Raw genomic sequence first — 20,840 nt, forward strand, 5'->3', positions numbered from 1 at the left:
TGAATGCAATCCTACGAGAATAAGTACAATGCAGTCAGTAAGGACAGAGTCATAATCCAGATTTTATTGCTTCTCTTGAGGATGAGGGTTTCATCTTAATTATATCATTTGAGAGCTTAATAAGCGTAATGTGGTGTGCATTATAAATATAAGCATAGTAACACTATATCACTACAGAATGTTACTGCTAAGCTTTACTGAGAAGTAGACTAAATCAGATTTTGTGAGAGTATTAGGTTAAGAGTCTAAACAAGGGTAGATTTACCATATATTGCTTCACGGTCAGTATCCACACATACAAGGATGCTTCTTGTTTCATCCTTCAATCCCATTGCTCCAAAGGCTAGCATCTAATAATTATTCAAGATCTTTTCTCAGTCTGTAACTAGTACAAGATGTGTCTACGATATTTCAGATGTCACAAGCTAAAGAGGCTTAAGAGGTGAACTCTGAGAACTAAAAGAAACTCTCAGATCAGCAGAATTCAGCATAATTCAGGAGGAATTTATTTTGTCTCCAGATCAGCATTGACCGTGTCTCAACAAAGTAACTGGAGAACACTAAACGGCTGGGAATATCATTCTTATTGAGATATGAAACTGGGGCTTCATGTCAAGTCTGTCACAATCAGAGAGAGCTATATAATAAATACTTAGTTCAGAAGTGTCCATAGACCCTACATACCATCACATCCATAATACCATAAAATGTTATCAAACTTTATGATAAACTAAAATAGTGGTTACCATAGTAAAACAGCAGAAATCGCTATTGCCGTGCTACCAGAGCAGGAAGAGAGCAGGGAAGAAAAATAATATCTCCAGTACCCTAGATCTTTGCACTAGAAAGATATACATAAAATAAAACTTAGCGTTTCCCTGAGGATATCACAGTCCGTACTGTAGAAGAGAGTAGTATTCTACTTCAGTTTTTAAACATAGATTAAATCCAAAGCTTGTAGAATTCCATGAAGTAATGTGGCTCAAAGGCTGCATCACTCTGAAAACTGTATTTGGTGGAGTTTAGATCTAGGCACATACTTAATTGCCTTCCTGGGCTGGAATCCAGATCTGGATAAGCATCAGTATTTTGGAAGGATTATCTGAATGTAAATATTCTGGAACGTTGAGAGACTCATGAGATAATATGCAAGTTTAGCATGAATTGTTGGTTTCAGTTGAATCTATATTAGCTATTTCAATGTTCCTGTTTTTTCCCTTCCATTTCAGGGCGGTTTCACTCGTAAATATTCTCTGAGTTCCAAAACTGGAACGCTACTCCCAGAGTTTCCAAGTGCTCAACACCTTTTGCTTCAAGGGTGCATTTCTAAAGACAAGGTAAAATGTGAGCTACTTCTTTTCCAACTTGCAGATCAAAAATTGCCACAGAATGTTTCTTCATATCTTAGCCTTTGAGGTATTGACATGAAAGAGCCAGAAATGTCCATAATCAAACAGAGGTGACTGATTTATAGAGGGGGCAAACCTTTACTAACACCGATTAACTGGCTTTCCACTGGAAAGGTGGTTGAATTATTTACCTATTAACTGACCTAGTATTTTACAAACTGATGGTATGTAAGACGGGGAGAGCAAAACAAACAAATAACTGAGTCGTGTTCATTCCAAATGCCTTTGGATTTAAGGTAAATTTTGTTCTGATTAGATCAGAACAAATAATTCACAACAAATAATTAGATGAACTTTACTCTCATTCACTAATTGTTTGAAAAGAGACTGTGAAAATCTGAGCATATTTTTTTTTAAATTAGTAAAATCATATTCCTCAAATCAATACTCAGTATTGCTTATCCTAAGGGTAACTGTTCAGTTAGAAGTATTGCTGGCATATGTTTTATGTCTTTGACTCCTTGCCTATATGTTATGTCTCTGTTGTTTCTGGTCACATTACAGGCTGCTACATCCCTGAACTGTGCTAGAAACCTTTTGGTACACATTGTGAGCTCTCCAGTTTAGGCTCCAGTACAGCTCATGATGGTGGCTGTCTTGAGATATGTTGCTTTAAAGCTTTTTGTTTTATGATCCCTTCCTCTTAAGTTTGTTCTGTGAAAGTAGTGAAGCCTAGGATTCCTGTTGTGAGGAGCTAATCAAAAGAAGCCGTCTGTAGTACAGAGATCTTAGCTGGAAATCTTACAGTTCCTAAAGAAAGCCCAAGAACTGGTGTACTCAGCAGCGTGCATCACCTGCTGCTATAGTCTCCGTCAGTGAATTGGCACCGCTCATATATACAGCATTCTCATAACAATTAAATCTGAAGAGCATTTGGAGTTCCTTGCAGACCCAACACAGCAGTGTAAGCAAAACTGAGTTTTACCACTCCAACAATGAAGAAAAAGATGCAACTCATTTTCTCTTCATGTTTGGGTCAGGAGCATGTAATTGCTCTGATGTTGGGACCAGATGATGGGAAGGCCCAGCAGGGCTTTGCGGGTGACTCTGTCTGGGGACAGACTCATGGAGTTATGAGGAGACTGTGGGAAGAGACATGAATTTCTGTGTGTCTCCCTCTCTCTCTTTCCTTGCTGCTCTTTCCTCATTCTTTGTTCTCTTATTTCCTGTTTTCTTTCCTTACTGTCTTTCTCCTTCTTCAGCTTATCTGACAAAGGGTTATTGAACCTAAGATATTTAGGTGCTCTGTTGAAGAGAGCCTGTACATGAAGTTTGACTCCTGCATTAAACTCCTAAGAAATTGCATGCAACTGAAGTCTCTGGAGAGTCCATAAATGTAGCAATCTGCACTAAAATAGATTGATAATTTCTGCATTTTATGTTTCTGAAGAACTTACCCAAACTTTAAACTTCCATCAACCCCTTCCAAAAAAATTCTTTAAAGTGTTCTTGAATCTCACCCTTTGCCATTGTTTTTCAAAGATATGTAGTTACAGAAGCAGCTCTGAAAGTCAGCACGGTCTGTTTTGAAAGAAATCTGTATGCTAAACCTATTGAAATAAGGTGGTACTAGGTTCATTCGAAACTTGATACTGGTTTGCCGGAGAAGTTCACAAGCTGTAACAAACTTTCTGTGATTCTGGACCATAAGAATGGTTTTGCTAGCATTTTTCTTTCCTTAAGATACTTTACAAAATTCTTGTTCTATAATTTGCTACAAATTTAAAAATTTACTACCATTTTTTACAAAGTATTGTAATACCTCTGCACAGTTATTAAAATAAGGGAATACACCACTCAGATAAATTAGCCTGGTGAGATGAAAGGAAGTTTTGCTTTTTAAAGTTCAGTTCTTGTAAGGCAGTGATTAAACTTTGACCAAATGACTGGCAGCTATTTTCTCATTTGTCCAACTTGATGATGTTTCAGAACACTCATAGACGCCTATAGTAGCCTAATGATTAACTTGCACTACTCTTTGGGATTAATCTTAGCTTCAGGAAGGTGAATTTACTTTACCATCTGACTGACTAATCTAGCTATTGCCTGACTTTGATATCCACATTTTCACAGTGTATACAGATTCAGACGCTACATTTCTGACAACAGCATTGAGACTTAAAGATGTCGATAAAAACTAGAGATGAGTGACCTCCTCATCACTTCTGGATTGTACAGACTGCCTATTTGTAAATATGCATTGTAATGCAGTTTATATTCTATATTTAAATACTAGCTACAGAAAGCAGAAGCCTAGATCACTATAGCAGTAAAGGAGAGAGCTAAGAAACTCTGTTTAATCTTTCTTTCTTCCAAAATAGGTAGATACTCTTATCATGATGTACAAAACACACTGTCAGTGTGTCCTTGACAATGCAATTAATGGGAACTTTGAAGAGGTAAGGTTGTTTGAACACACATTCTTGGTATATATGCACAGGGAGCCAAGAAAGCATTATTTATGTCCATGAATCTGGTTCCTACTCCTTTAGATTCAGCATTTCTTACTACATTTTTGGAAAGGAATGCCTGACCATCTTCTTCCCCTGCTTGAAAATCCCATCATCGTTGACATCTTCTGTGTTTGTGACTCAATACTGTATAAGGTAAGTTAAGCATCTAGCTACATGGATAATCTCAACCACATTACAGCTTTTGCTTGTGTAAAAACAGCGTTGAAGTTAGAATAACAGGATGCCATGACTGCTTTCTGCCTCTTACCTGTGTATATCAGCAAGGATTCCACTGAAATCAAGAACGTAAAACTGGCACATGTAAGAGCTGAACGCCAGTCTTAGCTCTACTGCACACTTGATGTGTGACTACAGGCAGCGCACTAATGGTGAAATCCTGACCTACTTGTTTGAATGTAGCTAAAAGAAATGCATGTGTGCTTCACTGACAAGGCTGACTAAGTTAAGCCTGGATGAAAACTGAAGCCTTGTTTTTACTTAAAAGATTATTGCAAAGAGAGTCTGTGGCAGATCAGCGAGGTGATTCCACATGCGAATCTGCTACTCACAGGTTATGTCAGGCCATGGTTTCACGTTACAGAGCTGGAACAATACTGGGTTAAGGTGTTCCTGCCTCTCCTGCCTGCTACACTTCATTTCTGTTCCTATGCTGCTAGATGTACCAGCAAAACTGCTGCACTCTGAACTGGTTTGGGTTTAAAAAAAAAAAATCTAAGGAACATTTGTTTTGCAGAGTTTTTGTGCCATATGAGTTCTTTGATCTAGTTCACAGCATGATCACACAAATAGTTGAAATTAAGTAAAAGTAAGGAGTATTGCAAGGTCAGGATTAAGCAATAGAGCACTGGGGAAAAAATAAAGAAAGTAATGCCACCAAAGTTTCCTGAGTTTTTAATTTGGAAAATCAGATTGGATCATTAATTAATAGCTGCAAAGTACTTTAAGTTCCTCTGATTGGACATGCCATATAAATAGAAAAGGATTGTCATCCTCTCTCTAACACATTTCACAACCCCATATGAATGGGAAGAAATAACTATTGGCATAACAATAGACACCAGGCAGTCAAAGCAAGAGACTTGGGGCTGTTTAGCACTGAGTGCCTTATTGTAATCTATTTGTCATTCTTTACTGTACAAAAATATGGGGGAAAAATCCAGAAAAGATGAAAATACATATTTCTTAGAAGCATATCAAGCTGTAAAGTAAGAAGAGATGTTTTAGTTAGCAGAGTGAAATAAAGGTGATTAGCATCAGAGATCATAATTACTACCCTGGAGATGAGCCATTAAGCCTCATTTTCTTGCAGAGGTTATATTGTACTCTGAGTTTATGAGTTTTTTCCTGCTCAAAACATATTGTCCCAATAGATCCAATATTAACTTTTTGGTAATAAATATTTAATGTGACAGAAGAAGAAATACTACAGGAGCACTAAATTATAAATTGAATAAGACAGAATTTCTCAAAAGTTTATGAATTTACTATCATGCTTCTTCTTTGTCTCACTATTTCTCACTTATAATCACGTTAGATACTCTTGACAGCACAGCTGCTAGAAAGAAGGAGGCATTTTATTGTGTTATTATCAAACCATTTACATTAGCAGTGGAAAGAGATTTTTGGGATATAGGCTAACAACTTTGCTCTCTGCAATAACATTCCCCAGAAGGCATGCCAGATGGCACAGTTTTTTACCAAAACGGTTCCACACCACACTTAGCTATAGGGGATTTCTCCTGAACTCTGAACACCTTCAGTGCCACATGCAGTATGGCAGAAAGAAGAGTCACATGGCTAATAGCACTTGAGGACTTGGGAGATGCTTGAGTATCTGCTTTACTGAGACTCAGAGTGATGCTAGAAAAGACAAAATGTTTATGCATCTCACTTCTACTGATTTCCCTACTGTAAGACATGAGTGATAGCACTTCCTTGTTTTACTGGCATGCTGGCATACGTTAAGAATGGGAGCTATCTAGGTATATAAATATCTCACATGTTCCTATCTAATAGTGATGGGAGAAATCTAATCATAGAATCATAGAATAGTTTGGGTTGGAAGGGACCTCTAAAGGTCATCTAGTCCAACCCCCCTGCCGTGGGCAGGGACATCTTCAACTAGATCAGGTTGCTCAGAGCCCCGTCCAACCTGACCTGGAATGTTTCCGGGGATGGGGCATCCACCACCTCTCTGGGCAACCTGGGTATATAAATATCAGGACAATAGGTCGAATGGCTTTATTCTGTATAAATTTCCTGTCCTTGTCACTTTGCAATCTAAGTAGACAAGACAGACATGAATGAATAAATGGCCAGTGGAAGCTTGATACCATTTTCTGTTACTTTTTTGAAGGTCCTTACAGATGTACTCATCCCTGCAACAATGCAAGAAATGCCAGAAAGGTAGGTATTTCACAATAATAATGCTACATTCTGTTTGTTAGGCATATTCCAGGTAAATAGCAGAAATTCTATATCCTAGAGAAATTTTGTCACAATATTTATGCTCATTTTTAGAACAGCAGAGTATGTATGGCAAAATACTGTCAGCTCTGAGGACAGCTATAGAACAGCCTTAAAATATTACACAGTATTTTAATGTCCCATTTTACTGGCTTGTTGGATATTTTGAAATAGGTTTCTTCTACACTAAAGCCCTAGAATGACAAAAAAGAAACAAATGTACTCGTGTTGTTGAAGGAAAAATAATTGTTACCTTTTTTTCAGAATACTTTTCAGGTTTGTATCCTATGCATCACCATAATATCTAAGCATTTTCTCAACAAGACATTAACAAGAGGATTATTATAAGTTACCTTTGAATCTTCTCATCTTTCCTTTCCCTTGAAGGGCATCTTGTTTGGGGTTTTATGTCTGACTAAGGCCTTTAGCTTCAGATATCTCTAACGGTTCTTGGATTTCTTATGCTATATTCTTAAACCTAGTGTTTTTCAACCTAGTTCAGTCGACAGATGGCTTACAGTTTTTCTCAGAGGAGGTACAGATCAATATGTAGTCAATTTTAGCCTCTTGATGATTGGTCATTTCCTGTTTCCTTTTGGTGACACCTGAGGAGTAATTCACAGATATGTCCAGGAGTCTGTTAATCATAGATTGAAACCCAATTATTTAAACTAATGCAAGACAATCTTTATTGATGTTTCTCTAAAACACATTTTTTTCCTATAGTTTACTGGCAGATATAAGAAATTTTGCAAAAAACTGGGAACAGTGGGTTGTTTCCTCTTTGGAAAATCTACCAGAAAACCTGACAGATAAGAAACTGCCTATTGCACGAAGATTTGTTTCCTCGCTGAAACGACAGACGTCATTCCTACACCTAGCACAGGTAAACAGAATAGGACTATACATCCAAACAATTGTCAATTACATTCAGTGCACCTTGCTGCCTATGAGTTATAATGCATTATTTTTTCAAGGTTCAACTTCAGCCATAGAAGACTTGCATCTTGTAGTTTTAACCATGCAAGAAGGAAGTGGCCATAAATAGATCTGACCAAAACTTCAAACTTTTGTAGTAGAAAAGAGAGAAAAGACCATGGTTATAATGAACTACTATCATGGGAACTTTTGGCAATCAAATGATGAAGTGGAATATTTGGTTTAGTTCCAAACTGGAAAATATCAGATGATCCTTCTTGCCTAGCAAAGGTTCTCTGTCTTGTCCATGGTGTCCTTTAGTGAGCTTATTTCTTTTTGAGTTTTGACTGAAAGGAGAATATGGGAGTGACAGGTAGCTGAGGGCTCCAAGGCTGTGTTGGCAGAATACGGGTATCTGCAATTAGTAGGCATCTCCGTGTGATGGTTTGGTAGATTATACAAAAGGATACAATGCCTTTCAGGGAACTAAAGTGCTAACAGCTTGGGCTTTGAGGTGGTAGTCCTCATGAATAACTGTAGATGCACCATATGTTCATCTTGACTTAGTTTTCTCTTTCATAAATATTAAGACAGAAGTAGCACATGGGTGACATCGTGAAGATGATCTGATAGGAAGGCACATTAGAAGAGCATTAGAAGCCTAATGGAAGGGAAACATTGTCTCATCTGATCTGCGAAAAACCCAGCCATGATAAGAAAATTAAACAGAATATGATTCTTCTCTGAGGAGTGATTCAGGTGATCCCCAAGTGTGGGTCTGTGCTGGTTTTGGCTGGGATAGAGTTAATTTTCTTCATAGTAGCTAGTATGGGGCTGTGTTTTGGATTTGTGCTGGAAACAGTGTTGATAATACACTGATATTTTAGTTACTGCTGAGCAGTGCTTACGCAGAGTCAAGGCCTTTTCTGCTTCTCACACCACCCCACCAGTGAGTAGGTTGGAGGTGCACAAGAAGTTGGGAGGGGACACAGCTGGGACAGCTGACCCCAACTGACCAAAGGGATATTCCACACCATATGACGTCATGCTCAGCAATAAAACTAGGGGGGAGGTTGGTGGGGGGGCTGCTGCTCAGGGACTGGCTGGGCATCGGTCAGTTAGTGGTGAGCAATTGTTTTCATTTGCATCACTTGTCTTTCTTGGGTTGTATTTTTCTCTCTGTTATTTTTTCCCCTTTTCCTTACAACAACAACAACAACAAGAACAACAACAACAAGAATAAAAATAATAATTTTTATTATTATTATTTCTTTTTAAAAAGTTATTAAACTTTTTATCTCAACCCAGGAGTTTTCTTACTTTTACACTTCTGATTCTCTCCCCCATCCCGCTGGGGGTGGGGAGTGAGTGAGTGGCTGTGTGGCTGCTTAGTTGCTGGCTGGGGTTAAACCACGACAGGGTCTCAGCATTTTACCTTGCCTTCTCTTACAGATTGCTCGGCCAGCCCTTTTTGATCAGCATGTGGTGAATTCCATGGTGTCAGATATTGAAAAAGTTGATTTGAATAGTATTGGCTCTCAGGCACTCCTTGCAGTCTCAGGGAGCACAGACTCTGATGGGGAGGTCTACAGTGAATGTAAGTCCATGGTGATATATTTTTATCATTAAAAGTAATTCACTCTTTCATTCCATGCCACACTAGTCTACTTGGAGATGGACTGAGAAAAGGCACACGTAGACACTGCATTCTCTAATCTAGCTCAATGTTAACTTCAGTAGCTTAAGAAAACCAATTGGTTGCCCTAGCATGTCCTACAAGAACAGAAGCTTGTGCTGGGAAGTCATCCCAGCTAGATGACTTTAAATGGCTGCTGAAAAAATCATTTACATGTCAGTTGCTAAGTGTAATAAAATCTTTTTTGAAGTTTTGTCCTAATCATATGGAGATATTAGCACAGATCAATTCTTGAAAGGTGTCTCAAAAATTCCATATCATTATGGCTTAATTTAATGGATATTTGAGCTAGTTTACTTTTTTTTTTTGTACGAATAGATTTTTTTTTTGCTGAAAGTTGATCTTTAATTTTCTATAAAGCGTAACAGCTATTTTCATACACAGAATAGAGTGGAGTAAAGTACAGATTCTGAGGCCGTTAATTTTCATATACATACCTGTTGTTGAAAAAAGTTACAGTAATTTTCTCTATTAAAAATATAACTTTTGTCAAAGGAATCATGTTGATCAGAGTTTGGAGAGCTGAAAGGAGAGCAATAGCAATGTGTTGTCTTCTAAATACTGTTACATTGATCATGAAAGTTTGTTCTCTTTAATGGTTCACAATCCTATTTACATTTTCATTTGAATTGCCCATTTCCTACTTTTTGTGTAATTGTTTTCTATTTTGTTCTTTGTCTTCTTTCACACTGGTTAAAAAAAGAAAAGGAGAAGAGAAATAACTGGTCATTCAGGCACTTTTTCAAAAATGGGAATTGGGGAAGTCAGCTTTACATTATATTGTGAGAAACTTGTAAAATACAAGGGAAACCTAAGACAGTATACAAGTCTGCCACGTTACAGATAAAGCTTTACTACTAAACTTAGTAATAGAAAGGTTTTCAAGGCTGAATCTTGAAATGAATGGAAAATACCAGAATTTTTTTTGCTTTTATTTTCTTGTAAATCTTCATTGTCTTACAACTTGTATCATTGTAATGCCTAAGTAATTAAAATATATGTGTGTGATGGATGTGTGTCTGCTTGCTTTGCTGGGGAATTGCTCATTTCTTCACTGCTCTAATTCTTTGCTTTTCCTTTCCATGCTACAATACTGTCATATGGCTGGTGAGTGGCTTTTTCTCATGTTCAGAATAGCGTGCAATGATATGTTCTCCTTTTTACATGGTAGATGACTCTATTACAGTGTTCCAAGAACTGAAGGACCTTCTAAAGAAGAATGCCACTGTGGAATCATTTATTGAATGGTTGGATACTGTGGTTGAGCAAAGGGTTATCAAGGTACCTTTCAAATGTTCTGCCTGACTCAAGACCAAATCCTACTCCCCTTACTCCTTACACAGTCCCTTACTTATGCAGTCCCATTGGTTTCCTACATGGGATTCTCATCTCTGCTCCCATCTCCTTATTGTAACAGGGGAGTTCTTCATTTGGTGTGAAAAGTTCCAGTGCCGTTAGTTCTAATTAATCATGTTGAGTGCTGTTGAACAGTCTTATGTGTGTGACAAACTAAGCAGCATCTTAACTAAAACATTACAGTCAGCTCTGTCATAAACTGTACATGAAAGAATGTACATTATCTGTGCATGCAGAATCACGGGAGTATTGCCCAGTGAGTAAGGTGAACAAAAGTTGTTCCGTAGAGAAGCAAGTCGTCTTTCTTTCATGGTATTCGGATGGTACTGTATGTGGTATAAGTTAATGTAGCAGATGGATTCAGAAGTAGCTAACCTGTAGAAGGATTTCTACAGACCAGGGTGGAAGATACAGTTTTGTAGCTTTACAAGGTGCTTAACTCAACAATTGATGGATTTGATGGGATTTTTTTTTCTCCCTGATTTACAAGATGCTTTATAATCATAAGTATTTTATATGCATGTAGTTATACAGGAATGATTACACTATAGTTCAGAACAAAATAATTGAGTTCTGAGTTATAGCTCAAGTAAGAGATATTTACCCAGTTTGTGACTCTAGTGAATGTAAACTAGCAGAATAAAATGTTACACATTGCTTGCTAGTAGCTAAACGCTGGTCTTCTCATCAGGTCATGTTCTATCTAGAAATGCAATATCTTATCCATCATTTTGGGGACCATCTTGATATGAATGGATGCAAGAGGAGGAGACAGTGCAGTTAGCTTTGGCTTGCAGAAGGGTGACTGCCTCTTGCAGAATAACCGTGGGCATGTCATTTTTCCTTTCTTCACCTGTTTTCCCAAATTTCAATGGAGACAGTGATAATTTCTTTCTTTTTAAAGCACTCTGAGTTTCCTAATATTTGCTGTCATATGTGAGCAGCACAGTGAGGAGCTTTGGATGATTCAGGGCAGCAGAGCCAAAGCAAGTCCTCATATACACTTACCTAGACACAAAACTCCCACTGAAGCTGAGCAATCACAACTTATTTTAGAACTGAATGATTACGGTCTAAAATTGATTCCACAATTTCAGAAGACAATTCCTGATAAACAAGCCAGGCAGAAAAGGTGAAGCACTCTCCCATTCAGCATCTACTATGTGATACTGTATTATTAAAGTTAACAGGTATGGTTCCTAGCATTGTTTTCCTATAGTTAGGGGTAAGAAATACTACAAGTCCTGATACGCAGCTAGGTCAACTAAGCAGAAGCTAATAATTTACAGAACGTGTAATCCTTCCATTGCTGTCTGCCTTCTGTTCATGCTAGAGTGTGGTTACTGTCAAACTCACACAACAGCTTCTTTCTGCTTGCTGTTTGAGAAAGCAACAGAGCATACGTTACCACACAAACAAATCACTGCCAGAGCAAAGTGACAGTATGAAATGAGCAGCATTAAAAGCGTCAATGTTACGATAGTAAACATACCATTTTGTGAGAGAAAGTCTGGCCGGTATTATACAGATTACATTAAAGTACAAAGATTAATTTCTGTTCCCTGTTTATGTGGAATAACATAGTGCCAGAGGGTGGGTTTTTTTCTTTCTGCCTTGTACACCTGTATATTTACAGAATAATTTGGCACCTTTAATACTAGAATATGAGCTAATTTATATACCTTCGGGGCACAGCAGAGCCCAAGCAGTAAGCAGTTTGCTTTATCTAACATTGTCAGAGCTCTACTCTGGTTGCACTGAAAAGAGTGAATGCTGCTCTTCCGTATCACTTTAGGACACACATTATGAAGACAGTTTGAGTCAGGCAGCTTGATCCACCCTGCCACATCAGCCTGAGTCAAGGACTCCTTGAACTCTCAAGCATATTCAGTTCTCCTTTCTTTTCTCCTGTGTGCAGAAAGCAAGTTAGCATACTTAACAGTATTTTACTATTCTCTTTCAGGCAAGCAAGCAAAATGGGAGGTCATTAAAGAAGAGAGCTCAAGACTTCCTTCTCAAATGGAGTTTTTTCGGTGCTCGAGTGATGCATAACCTAACCCTAAACAACGCATCAAGTTTTGGTACCTGTGCTTTGTAAAAACATTCATATTTTGTACATATGTGCTAGTACTTACCAGCTTTCCACCATTTCCTCAGCAGAGGAACCTGTCCTAGTCTAAAGATTCTTTGATCAAAGCCACAAATGCTGTGTAACGTGTTTTTCAAACTAACATTTCACAGTAAATGCTAGCAATATTTTGTTGGTGATCTGTGTCACATGCTCATTTTTCAAAGGTATTTTTCTTTTCAATTGCTGTTTGATACTGCTTTGCCATTTAAGAGCTAGAAGCTCTGTTTGTTTTGATATGGCAATGGAAGTGTAACTGCATATCTCAGTATAGGAGACAGAAGATTTAAATTATTAGTTTTACATGTGGATCAGTTTGGTAAAAAATTACTGCTGTATAGAAGTTCTTCTGCATAGTCTGTTTTCATAAAAGCAAAAGCAATTTGGCAGATCACCACTCATTTAATTCTGGGAACAGCAGACAGTCAATTCAACAGTGTTTGTGGCTTTTAAAAGTTAAGGTTCACATTTCCATCTTTAGAAATGTTTACATTTTAGGGGACTCTCAGAAAGAACCTTTTATAAAATAGAAGATGGTAGAGCAAGTGAAACTCACTTTAAATCTAGTACATAATTTCCTAAGTTTAGTTGTAGGTACATTGTTATCTAAAATTCAGAGGGTATTTGAAATGGCTGTAAGGAGACACACATTTTTAATGTGATATATCCTTGAAATAAGGTCAAAGACTTCACCAGTTATTGTCTGGTTATTTAGCACAAGGCAAACAGAAATAGAGCAGAGGCATTCTAGCAGACTTCGGCCTTATCTAGCTCCACTGTGTGCCCTCTTCAAGTATAAAGCATGTCTCACTTTCATCAGTATTTTTCTTTGATGTAATTAGTGGTCAAATAGCCTACAGGACAGTAAACAATTGAGCTAGGTGGGCCAGTGCAAAGAGAGATTAGAGCTAGAAGTTAGGCACTATTCCTTGTTGGTCTTGCCAGGTCATTTAAAGTCCACAATTATTTGTTTGTTTCACTCGCTTCTTGTAGAGTGGTGAGAGATGGTCACAAAGATAACTCAGCTACTCTCTCTCTTTCTCCTCCAAAAGGTTCTTTTCATTTGATCCGCATGCTGCTAGATGAGTACATCCTGCTCGCCATGGAGACGCAGTTCAACAATGACAAAGAACAAGAACTCCAGAATCTACTGGACAAATACATGAAGAATTTAGGTAACTAGAGCTTGGTTCTTTCAAATGTACTCCTGTATTTTTAGAAATTGACATATTTGCTTAACTGTACACAGAAGCAGGCTTACTGTCTTCTCCTGAAGGTGTAGTTATATGCAACATTGTCAAATTCACCTGAAAAGCTGGTGACCATTCACTCAGCAATTCATTCCCACCTTTCTACCATAGTTCACTTAATAACATTTTGTGGGAATGTGAATACACTGGATCACTGAAATGATCTCGGATGCAACGAACACTTGTAGGTACATCTGAAGGGCCACAAGCTGAAGTGTGAAAAGACATATAAGTATCAGAAAGGGCAGGAATTCCTAATCCAGTTTTTCTGCCAAAGCTTAAATATGTAATTACACCTTGAACTAGGAATATATTAAATGTTACCAAAATGCAAATATCCCTGCAAGGTTGGAACACAAGTTTGGAGCCCTATTTAGCATCTGGCTGAAGTATTACTATGTGGAAGAGAAACAAAATGAATTTAAAACAGTATCCTTAACATTTTCCATCTACCAGGCTTCTTAAAGTTTAGACAGTTTGAAGTCATATGCTCCAGGTCCTTTGCTATAAAATGAATGAAGATTGATTTACATCAAATTCTGGTCCAAGTTAATCCCTAAAAATCCAGTGAAACTCGACTGGGTTCTGCTGAATTATTTTTTATTAATATTAGCACCAGCAATCAATCTTTAACTTTTTGGTTGTTGTTACTCTAAATCTGCACTTTGCTGCAAGAAACTTGCATAGAATTTGTCTGACAGTAGATGCTGCGCTTTTTCTTTTAATTCAGCCTTAAGGAAAAAAACTTGTCCTATGTAGCAGTTGCCTTGTCCTTGGATACTTAGGTGAAGTACTTGAAACCATAAGGTAAAGTCATGGTTTCCACTGAAGAATAGCAAAACTTCCACTGACTTTATCAATAGTCTGCAGAAAACTGAAGAACTACTGAGTATAACAAATGTTTTTCTCTAGATATCAGTATGCAAATAGAGTTCAAGCATTCTAAAATTCTCATTGTTAGTTCTTTAGGATGAAGTCTCATGAGCCTGATTCACTCAATGCAATTTACTTGACTTCATTGCTGACATTTACTTCAAGGGAATAAATCTGATTCATACCTTCACTATGATGGCTTCAGTGAGGAGCTGATACTCTGTGATGTAGATGTGTGTTCAGGGAATATGATACAAACAGTTCCACTGGGAAGATCAGGACTAGAGCAATGTTTGTATTCATTGGCTACATGCAAAATATGGAGGCTTCACTGGGTTTTAAAATAAGCAACCAAAGATACAAACAAATCAGGCATCTCATATGCCGTCTATATACTAGTGGTGAATTTATGTGCAATGAGCATACATAACAGCCACCAAGAGTTTTCACTTACTCTTCCAGATGCAAGCAAAGCCACCTTTACCGCATCACCAAGCTCTTGCTTCCTAGCAAATCGTAACAAAGCTGCTCCTTTGCCCAGTGACACTTCAGTCAAAAATGAGTGTCTGGCAGAGCAAACCTACGTGTCCTTGTCAGCTAGCCAGCCCAGCAGCGTACCTTCTGGTCTGAACCCCTTTGCCACAGGAGACAGTGAGAATATGCAGCTGACAGGTATGTATCAATTCTTCTAGCTTCTCCTTCTCTTATTTGCTTGTTAATCTTTCAGTCCACAGTAACATGCTGCTGTAGGAGGACCAATGACCATATGCATTTATAAAGACCTCTAGTAAATAATGTTTCATGAGCTCACCCTCTGAGCTGATTTACAGAAGGCAGCGATTGTAGAGCCCTGCCAGTAATAGATCCTCTTGGAACAATGGTAAAACTGTCCTATACCTCTTGGCTTGGTGAGTTTCTTGTGAGGCAAGAATAAACAGTAACACCTGGAGCACACAAGGCTTGTAACTGCTGGAATTTCTCACTGAATGCGGCAGCCTCCAAGATGGAGAATGAAAGCGGGAAGCTTTATAGCCTGAAGCCATGGATTAAAGAACATGCGTTGTACAGGTGGGGGCCAATGCATATCCTTTGTAAAGGTTTCAAATGGTAACGTACGCTTCACTAGAGGGTTAGTGTCTTAACAGATCTGCTCTATTCAGCAATAGTGCAGTATGAACGCTAATCACAGCTAATGCTTATTTATTCCAGGTCAGATGGAGCTGTCTCAAAGCACTGGTCACCTGATGACTCCACCCATTTCACCAGCCATGGTCAGCCGAGGAAGTGTTATCAACCAGGGGCCAATGGCTGTGAGACCTCCAAGTGTAGGTCCAGTGTTATCCACACATTCACAGTGCTCTTCCTACTCAGAACCCCTTTATCAGACTTTGTCACAAACTAATCAGAATTACTATGGAAACAATTCCAATTACCAGGCTATGTTCAGAACTCAGGCCCATTCCACTTCAGGAGTTTACCACCATAGAGCAGAGCACAGCCGATTCAATGCCTTGAGTGAACAGCAGTTCTCCAGAGACTACTTCAGCAACAGCTGTGCTGTGTCTCCATACAATGCCAGATCTCCTTCCAGCTATGGTCCCTCATCCATGTCTCAGGACACACACAATATGCAGTTTCTGAATACTGGGAGTTTCAATTTCTTGAGCAACTCAGTGTCTACGTGCCCAGGAGCAGCATATCCCGCTAATGCTTCCAACGGTATTAATACGTATTTTCTTTTTTCCTTCTGTTTCTCTTTCCTTGCTGGAGTAAAACACTTTTTATCTGCTTTTTTCTATGGATGTTTTTCAGCTCTTACTTATACCTTCCTGTTTTCCACTTCTCTGATAACACACAGAGATTGTAAAGCAGCTTAACAAGCTACTTCAGGATTTATTTTCCTCTGGTGAATCCTCAGTTGACCTCAAATGCATCTGCTGCACCTATGCTAATCTTCCTTTGGTATCATCGCCATGTCTTGCACGAAGGCAGCAAAACCAGGATGACTTGTGATCTAACAATCTCTTGAAAAGCCCCCAAAACATCTATTATGAAATAGAGCAGGCATAAGATAGCTTACCTCTGCGTAAGCATTCTAGTCACAGGGTCAGGATGGTGAAACGAAGTATAAAAATGTGCATTAGCATTAGTTTGAGACTTTGGCCCTAATATTTCTCATACTTCAAATGTAAAGTTATTGCCACAATCTGCTTCAGAGATACAGTCAGCAAAAACACCTCCCTCTTCTGGAGGAAAGACACAGTGGAAATGTTGCTTTTATATGGATTTTTATATGCAGTCAGTATGTATTACCGTGCAGATTTTCTTTCCAGGTATACCTTCCTTGATTGTAAGCTTCAGAAGGGAGCACTGAACTGTGGATAGGAGTCCCCATGGTGTCTCTCATGGCCGCTGGTTGCAGGCTACTGTTTGATACTGAATTTAGAATGGAAGGGCAATTCTGTACTGAAGGCATGACTGAACCCTTAGGATCTTTTTGCTCCCTTCTTACCACCCCTCTTTTGGGTCAGTCAGTGCATATATTACTGATGTTACTAGGCTGTATGTGTACATAAATAATCTTATTCTCAAGGGACTCTGCCGGTAACAATTACCTTTTGTCCCAGGTTATCCCAGGCTCCTACCCTACCCTTTCTCTTCAACAGTAGTTTCACTCTGCTTTTTTCCAATCTCCTTTTAATAGGATATTATGGAAACAATATAAATTATCCAGAACCTGACAGACTTGGAACAATGGTGGATCAACATGTTTCTGTAATCAGCAGTGTAAGCAGCGTTCGATCATTGCCATCGTACAGTGATATACATGATCCACTGAATATCTTGGATGACAGCGGAAGAAAACAAACGGGCTCGTACTACACAGAGTCCTCACCTTCAATTGTCTGTCGGACTCCTATGCGTAAGTATAGCCAACGGCTGAGGAAGAGCTATGAACTTCTTAGCATCCTAGCAAGTGCTGAGTATTAAACTGTAGCTCACATATATAGTATATGAGATGCAATATAGAGATAAAATAGCTCAGTACCTAGGATGTATCGTAAGATGTATTTTCCTTAAAATTGCAGGACAGTGGGTTTAATAAGTCTTCGCTCCTATAAGGAGGACTATGATTCATTGTCCACGAGGAGTGGAATGACTGGCCTGACTTGCAGAAAAATCTGTATTAGGAAACAATTTCTAACTATTAAGTGAGCTAATAATGGACCGGGCTTTTCTAAGAGCTCTTAAGGATCCTCACTGTCAAAGAGATCAAATGAGCCCTGGGTCAGGGATGTCTAGATGTATACTTCCTGTGGTATAGTCCCTTCCTGCCCTGTGCTTCAACAACTCTGTGTATTAGGCAAAGCTCCCACTGACAGTGAATTTTAGGTGAAATTACCTAACACCAAAGAGTTTGTTTTGGTATATGCATTAAACAAATTGCAGCTGAGTTTGGTCTCACATTCGAAAAAGGGTTGCATGGAAGATATAAACTAGGGCACCATTTGTTTCTCCACAAGATTACCTCTTCCTACTACTTACCTGTTAACCTTGCACAGAAGCTCAGACATTACTTGCTTCATTAAGGCTCTGCAAGTATTCAGTGCTCAGTTCTTTAAAGGATACTAAAGAGGTGGAAAAAAACCCAGTACCACCACACAGGGGCTGTGCCCATCAAGTATCTTCTGTATTCTGTGTTGATATGTGCCAGGTGGTGGCAGTGGTACCACCAGTGAACATGGACCTGAATGGTGCAAGATATGGAAAGGTGAGCATGGCACACATAAATAGCTTTGCACCAATTTCATAGAAGATGCTCATATGCAAGTCATAAACTTCAGGCCTGTAACTGGATTTTTAGCAGAGTTCACTTAGAATCATCGAATCATTAAGGTTGGAAAAGACCTCTAAGATCATCGAGTCCAACCGTCAGCCTAACACCACCATGTCCACTAAACCATGTCCTTACACACCGCATCTACACGTCTTTTAAATACTTCCAGGGATGGGGACTCAACCACTTCCCTGGGCAGCCTCTTCCAATGTTTAACCACTCTTTCAGTAAAGACATTTTTCCTCATGTCCAATCTAAACCTCCCCTGGCGCAACTTGAGGCCATTTCCTCTCGTCCTATCGCTAGTTACTTGGGAGAAGAGACCGACACCCACCTCGCTACAACCTCCTTTCAGGTAGTTGTAGAGAGCAATGAGGTCTCCCCTCAGCCTCCTTTTCTCCAGGCTAAACAACCCCAGTTCCCTCAGCCGCTCCTCAGAAGACTTGTTCTCCAACAAGTCTCTTATACATGGGTTTTGACCTGTTCCCTGATGGTGTGAAGAGCCACTGAAGAAAAGTTGTAGAAGTATAGGTAAATTGAGTGAAGTATAGAAGTGTTGACATTTCCATCCTTCAGATGGTGTGTCTGGTAGATAAGGGTTTCCATCAGATGAAATTGGATTGTGTTTTTTATTAAATTCAATAGCTAGAATACTTGCAATGATGGTAACCTTTTTTTTCCCACAGCTTCAAACATGCAAACCACATCTTCCCAGTGTATGTATGGAACATCTGGTCAGTTCCCTTGTCAGGAAAATCTGGAGTCCCATGGCCCACCAAGCAGAGATATGGTGTCATCTTTACCACCAATCAACACTGTCTTCATGGGAGCAGCTGCTGGAGGAACCTGAACTGGGAGAGACGTGTCAGTGCCTTAAGCTTACTTCCCAAATCCAGACATAAGGCTACAATGACAATCCCCTTCAAGTTGGTGGAATAGAAAAGTATTACATATAGGTGTTAAAGGAGCCATTTTAGAGATATTAGCAGCCCTCCACACAAAAAAATCGCTATATTCAGATTGGGTCCTGCTTGTGAATCACTCAGGATTGTTCTCACCATTACAGCTTTTCAGTCAGAAATTCAGGGTGAGGAGAAAGAACCAGTGATTCTTGCAAGCAAGACTAAGTTGTAAAGAAATGATTACATCTATTCCTAATTTATTAAAAATGCTATTTTAGTCTTTCACTTATATTTTTTTGTATAAAAAAAGTTTATTTAATGCCTGTGTTGCTTATTATTTATTAGGATCACAGAGTAACTGTTTACTTTCTCTTATTTGACAGATTGTCAAATGTATGCATCCTACCTCCTATGGAAATGTTTACAAGGTCAATTTTTACTGTTTTAAATGAAACTAAGCCAAATTCTTAAGTTTTTTATTGTTGTGCTCTGGAAAGTAAATTTCAAATGTTTAGTGCCTACTTGTGTAAGTGAAAGTCCTCAGGAAATAAATAAAACATATTGTGGGGATTTTTTTTTCTTTTAAAATAAACTACTGTCTCTTAAAATAAAACCAACAAAACATGCAAATATCATAAGCCTACTAATTGCAGTAGCCTGCTACTGTAGCTGGATAACTGAAACAAATGAAACTATGCCAAAAAATGTCGTGGGATTTCAAAATTTTTTGTGGTATGAGCCCAAAACCTCTACTGGTGGAAATCCACAAAAAGATGTCCATCAACTTTCATGGGTTTTGGGCAACTGTGTATACTGAGGCCAAAAGTAGTAAAGATGACTAAAAAACATTGCAACCCTCCAGATCAGCTATTTTAACAAAAAAATATTTTACAAGTGCCATGATATTCTGTATACAAACATGCATTTATGTGTGTTTCTGGAGAAGCCAGGTGAAGAATATTCACTAATGGTATTAAAGAGGACAGAGAAGAGAACAGACTTACAAAACAAGCTTCTTGCTACACATTCATGAAATAACAGATGTTACTTTATAATCAGATTGTCCCAACATCAGATTCAGATTTGGATTTAAATCCAGTCTTCTGAGGTTATTTGATGTCCATATTCCCATTCAGTCCATTGAATATATGCTGGATATTGTGGAATTAGATAGTAGGGTATTTTTGGTGGAAGAAAATGGATGATACCATGATGAAGTTTTTATTTCTAATCCTGTATAACTTCCTTTAGTGTTTTCTATCCTGGGGGGTTGGACTAGATGACCCTTCCAACTAGAGGTCCCTTCCAACCCAAACTATCCTATGATTCTATGATTCTATGAGAAGTCTGACTGCATCAGAAAAGTAGTAAGGAGAAGTGACTGGGCTAGCGCATGAATAATTCCTGATATGAAATACTTTATGCAGAAATGAGACATCACAGTTCAGTAACTGAGATGTAGAAGACTTCAGCTCAATTGCTTCCTAATTCAGGGTGAAGTCTTGCGTTGCAACCAAAAATGCTATAACG

At 38.6% G+C, this 20,840-nt stretch overlaps 1 protein-coding gene across 1 annotated transcript in view; it reads left to right on the forward strand.

Moving 5' to 3' along the window:
• Positions 1–19,258, forward strand: part of RFX6 (regulatory factor X6) — a 38,054-nt gene extending 18,796 nt beyond the window's left edge. Inside the window, exons 7-19 of the mRNA XM_076335478.1 lie at positions 1,230–1,337; positions 3,731–3,808; positions 3,902–4,015; positions 6,240–6,289; positions 7,076–7,235; positions 8,720–8,864; positions 10,135–10,244; positions 12,283–12,400; positions 13,500–13,622; positions 15,033–15,242; positions 15,780–16,289; positions 17,275–17,493; positions 19,095–19,258. Of these exons, the coding sequence (XP_076191593.1) occupies positions 1,230–1,337; positions 3,731–3,808; positions 3,902–4,015; positions 6,240–6,289; positions 7,076–7,235; positions 8,720–8,864; positions 10,135–10,244; positions 12,283–12,400; positions 13,500–13,622; positions 15,033–15,242; positions 15,780–16,289; positions 17,275–17,493; positions 19,095–19,258 (2,109 nt within the window). The remainder of the gene's footprint in view (positions 1–1,229; positions 1,338–3,730; positions 3,809–3,901; positions 4,016–6,239; positions 6,290–7,075; positions 7,236–8,719; positions 8,865–10,134; positions 10,245–12,282; positions 12,401–13,499; positions 13,623–15,032; positions 15,243–15,779; positions 16,290–17,274; positions 17,494–19,094) is intronic.
• The last annotated feature ends 1,582 nt before the right edge of the window (positions 19,259–20,840 follow it).

Source organism: Aptenodytes patagonicus, chromosome 3 (genome assembly GCF_965638725.1).
Source record: "Aptenodytes patagonicus chromosome 3, bAptPat1.pri.cur, whole genome shotgun sequence".
NCBI lineage: Eukaryota > Metazoa > Chordata > Aves > Sphenisciformes > Spheniscidae > Aptenodytes > Aptenodytes patagonicus.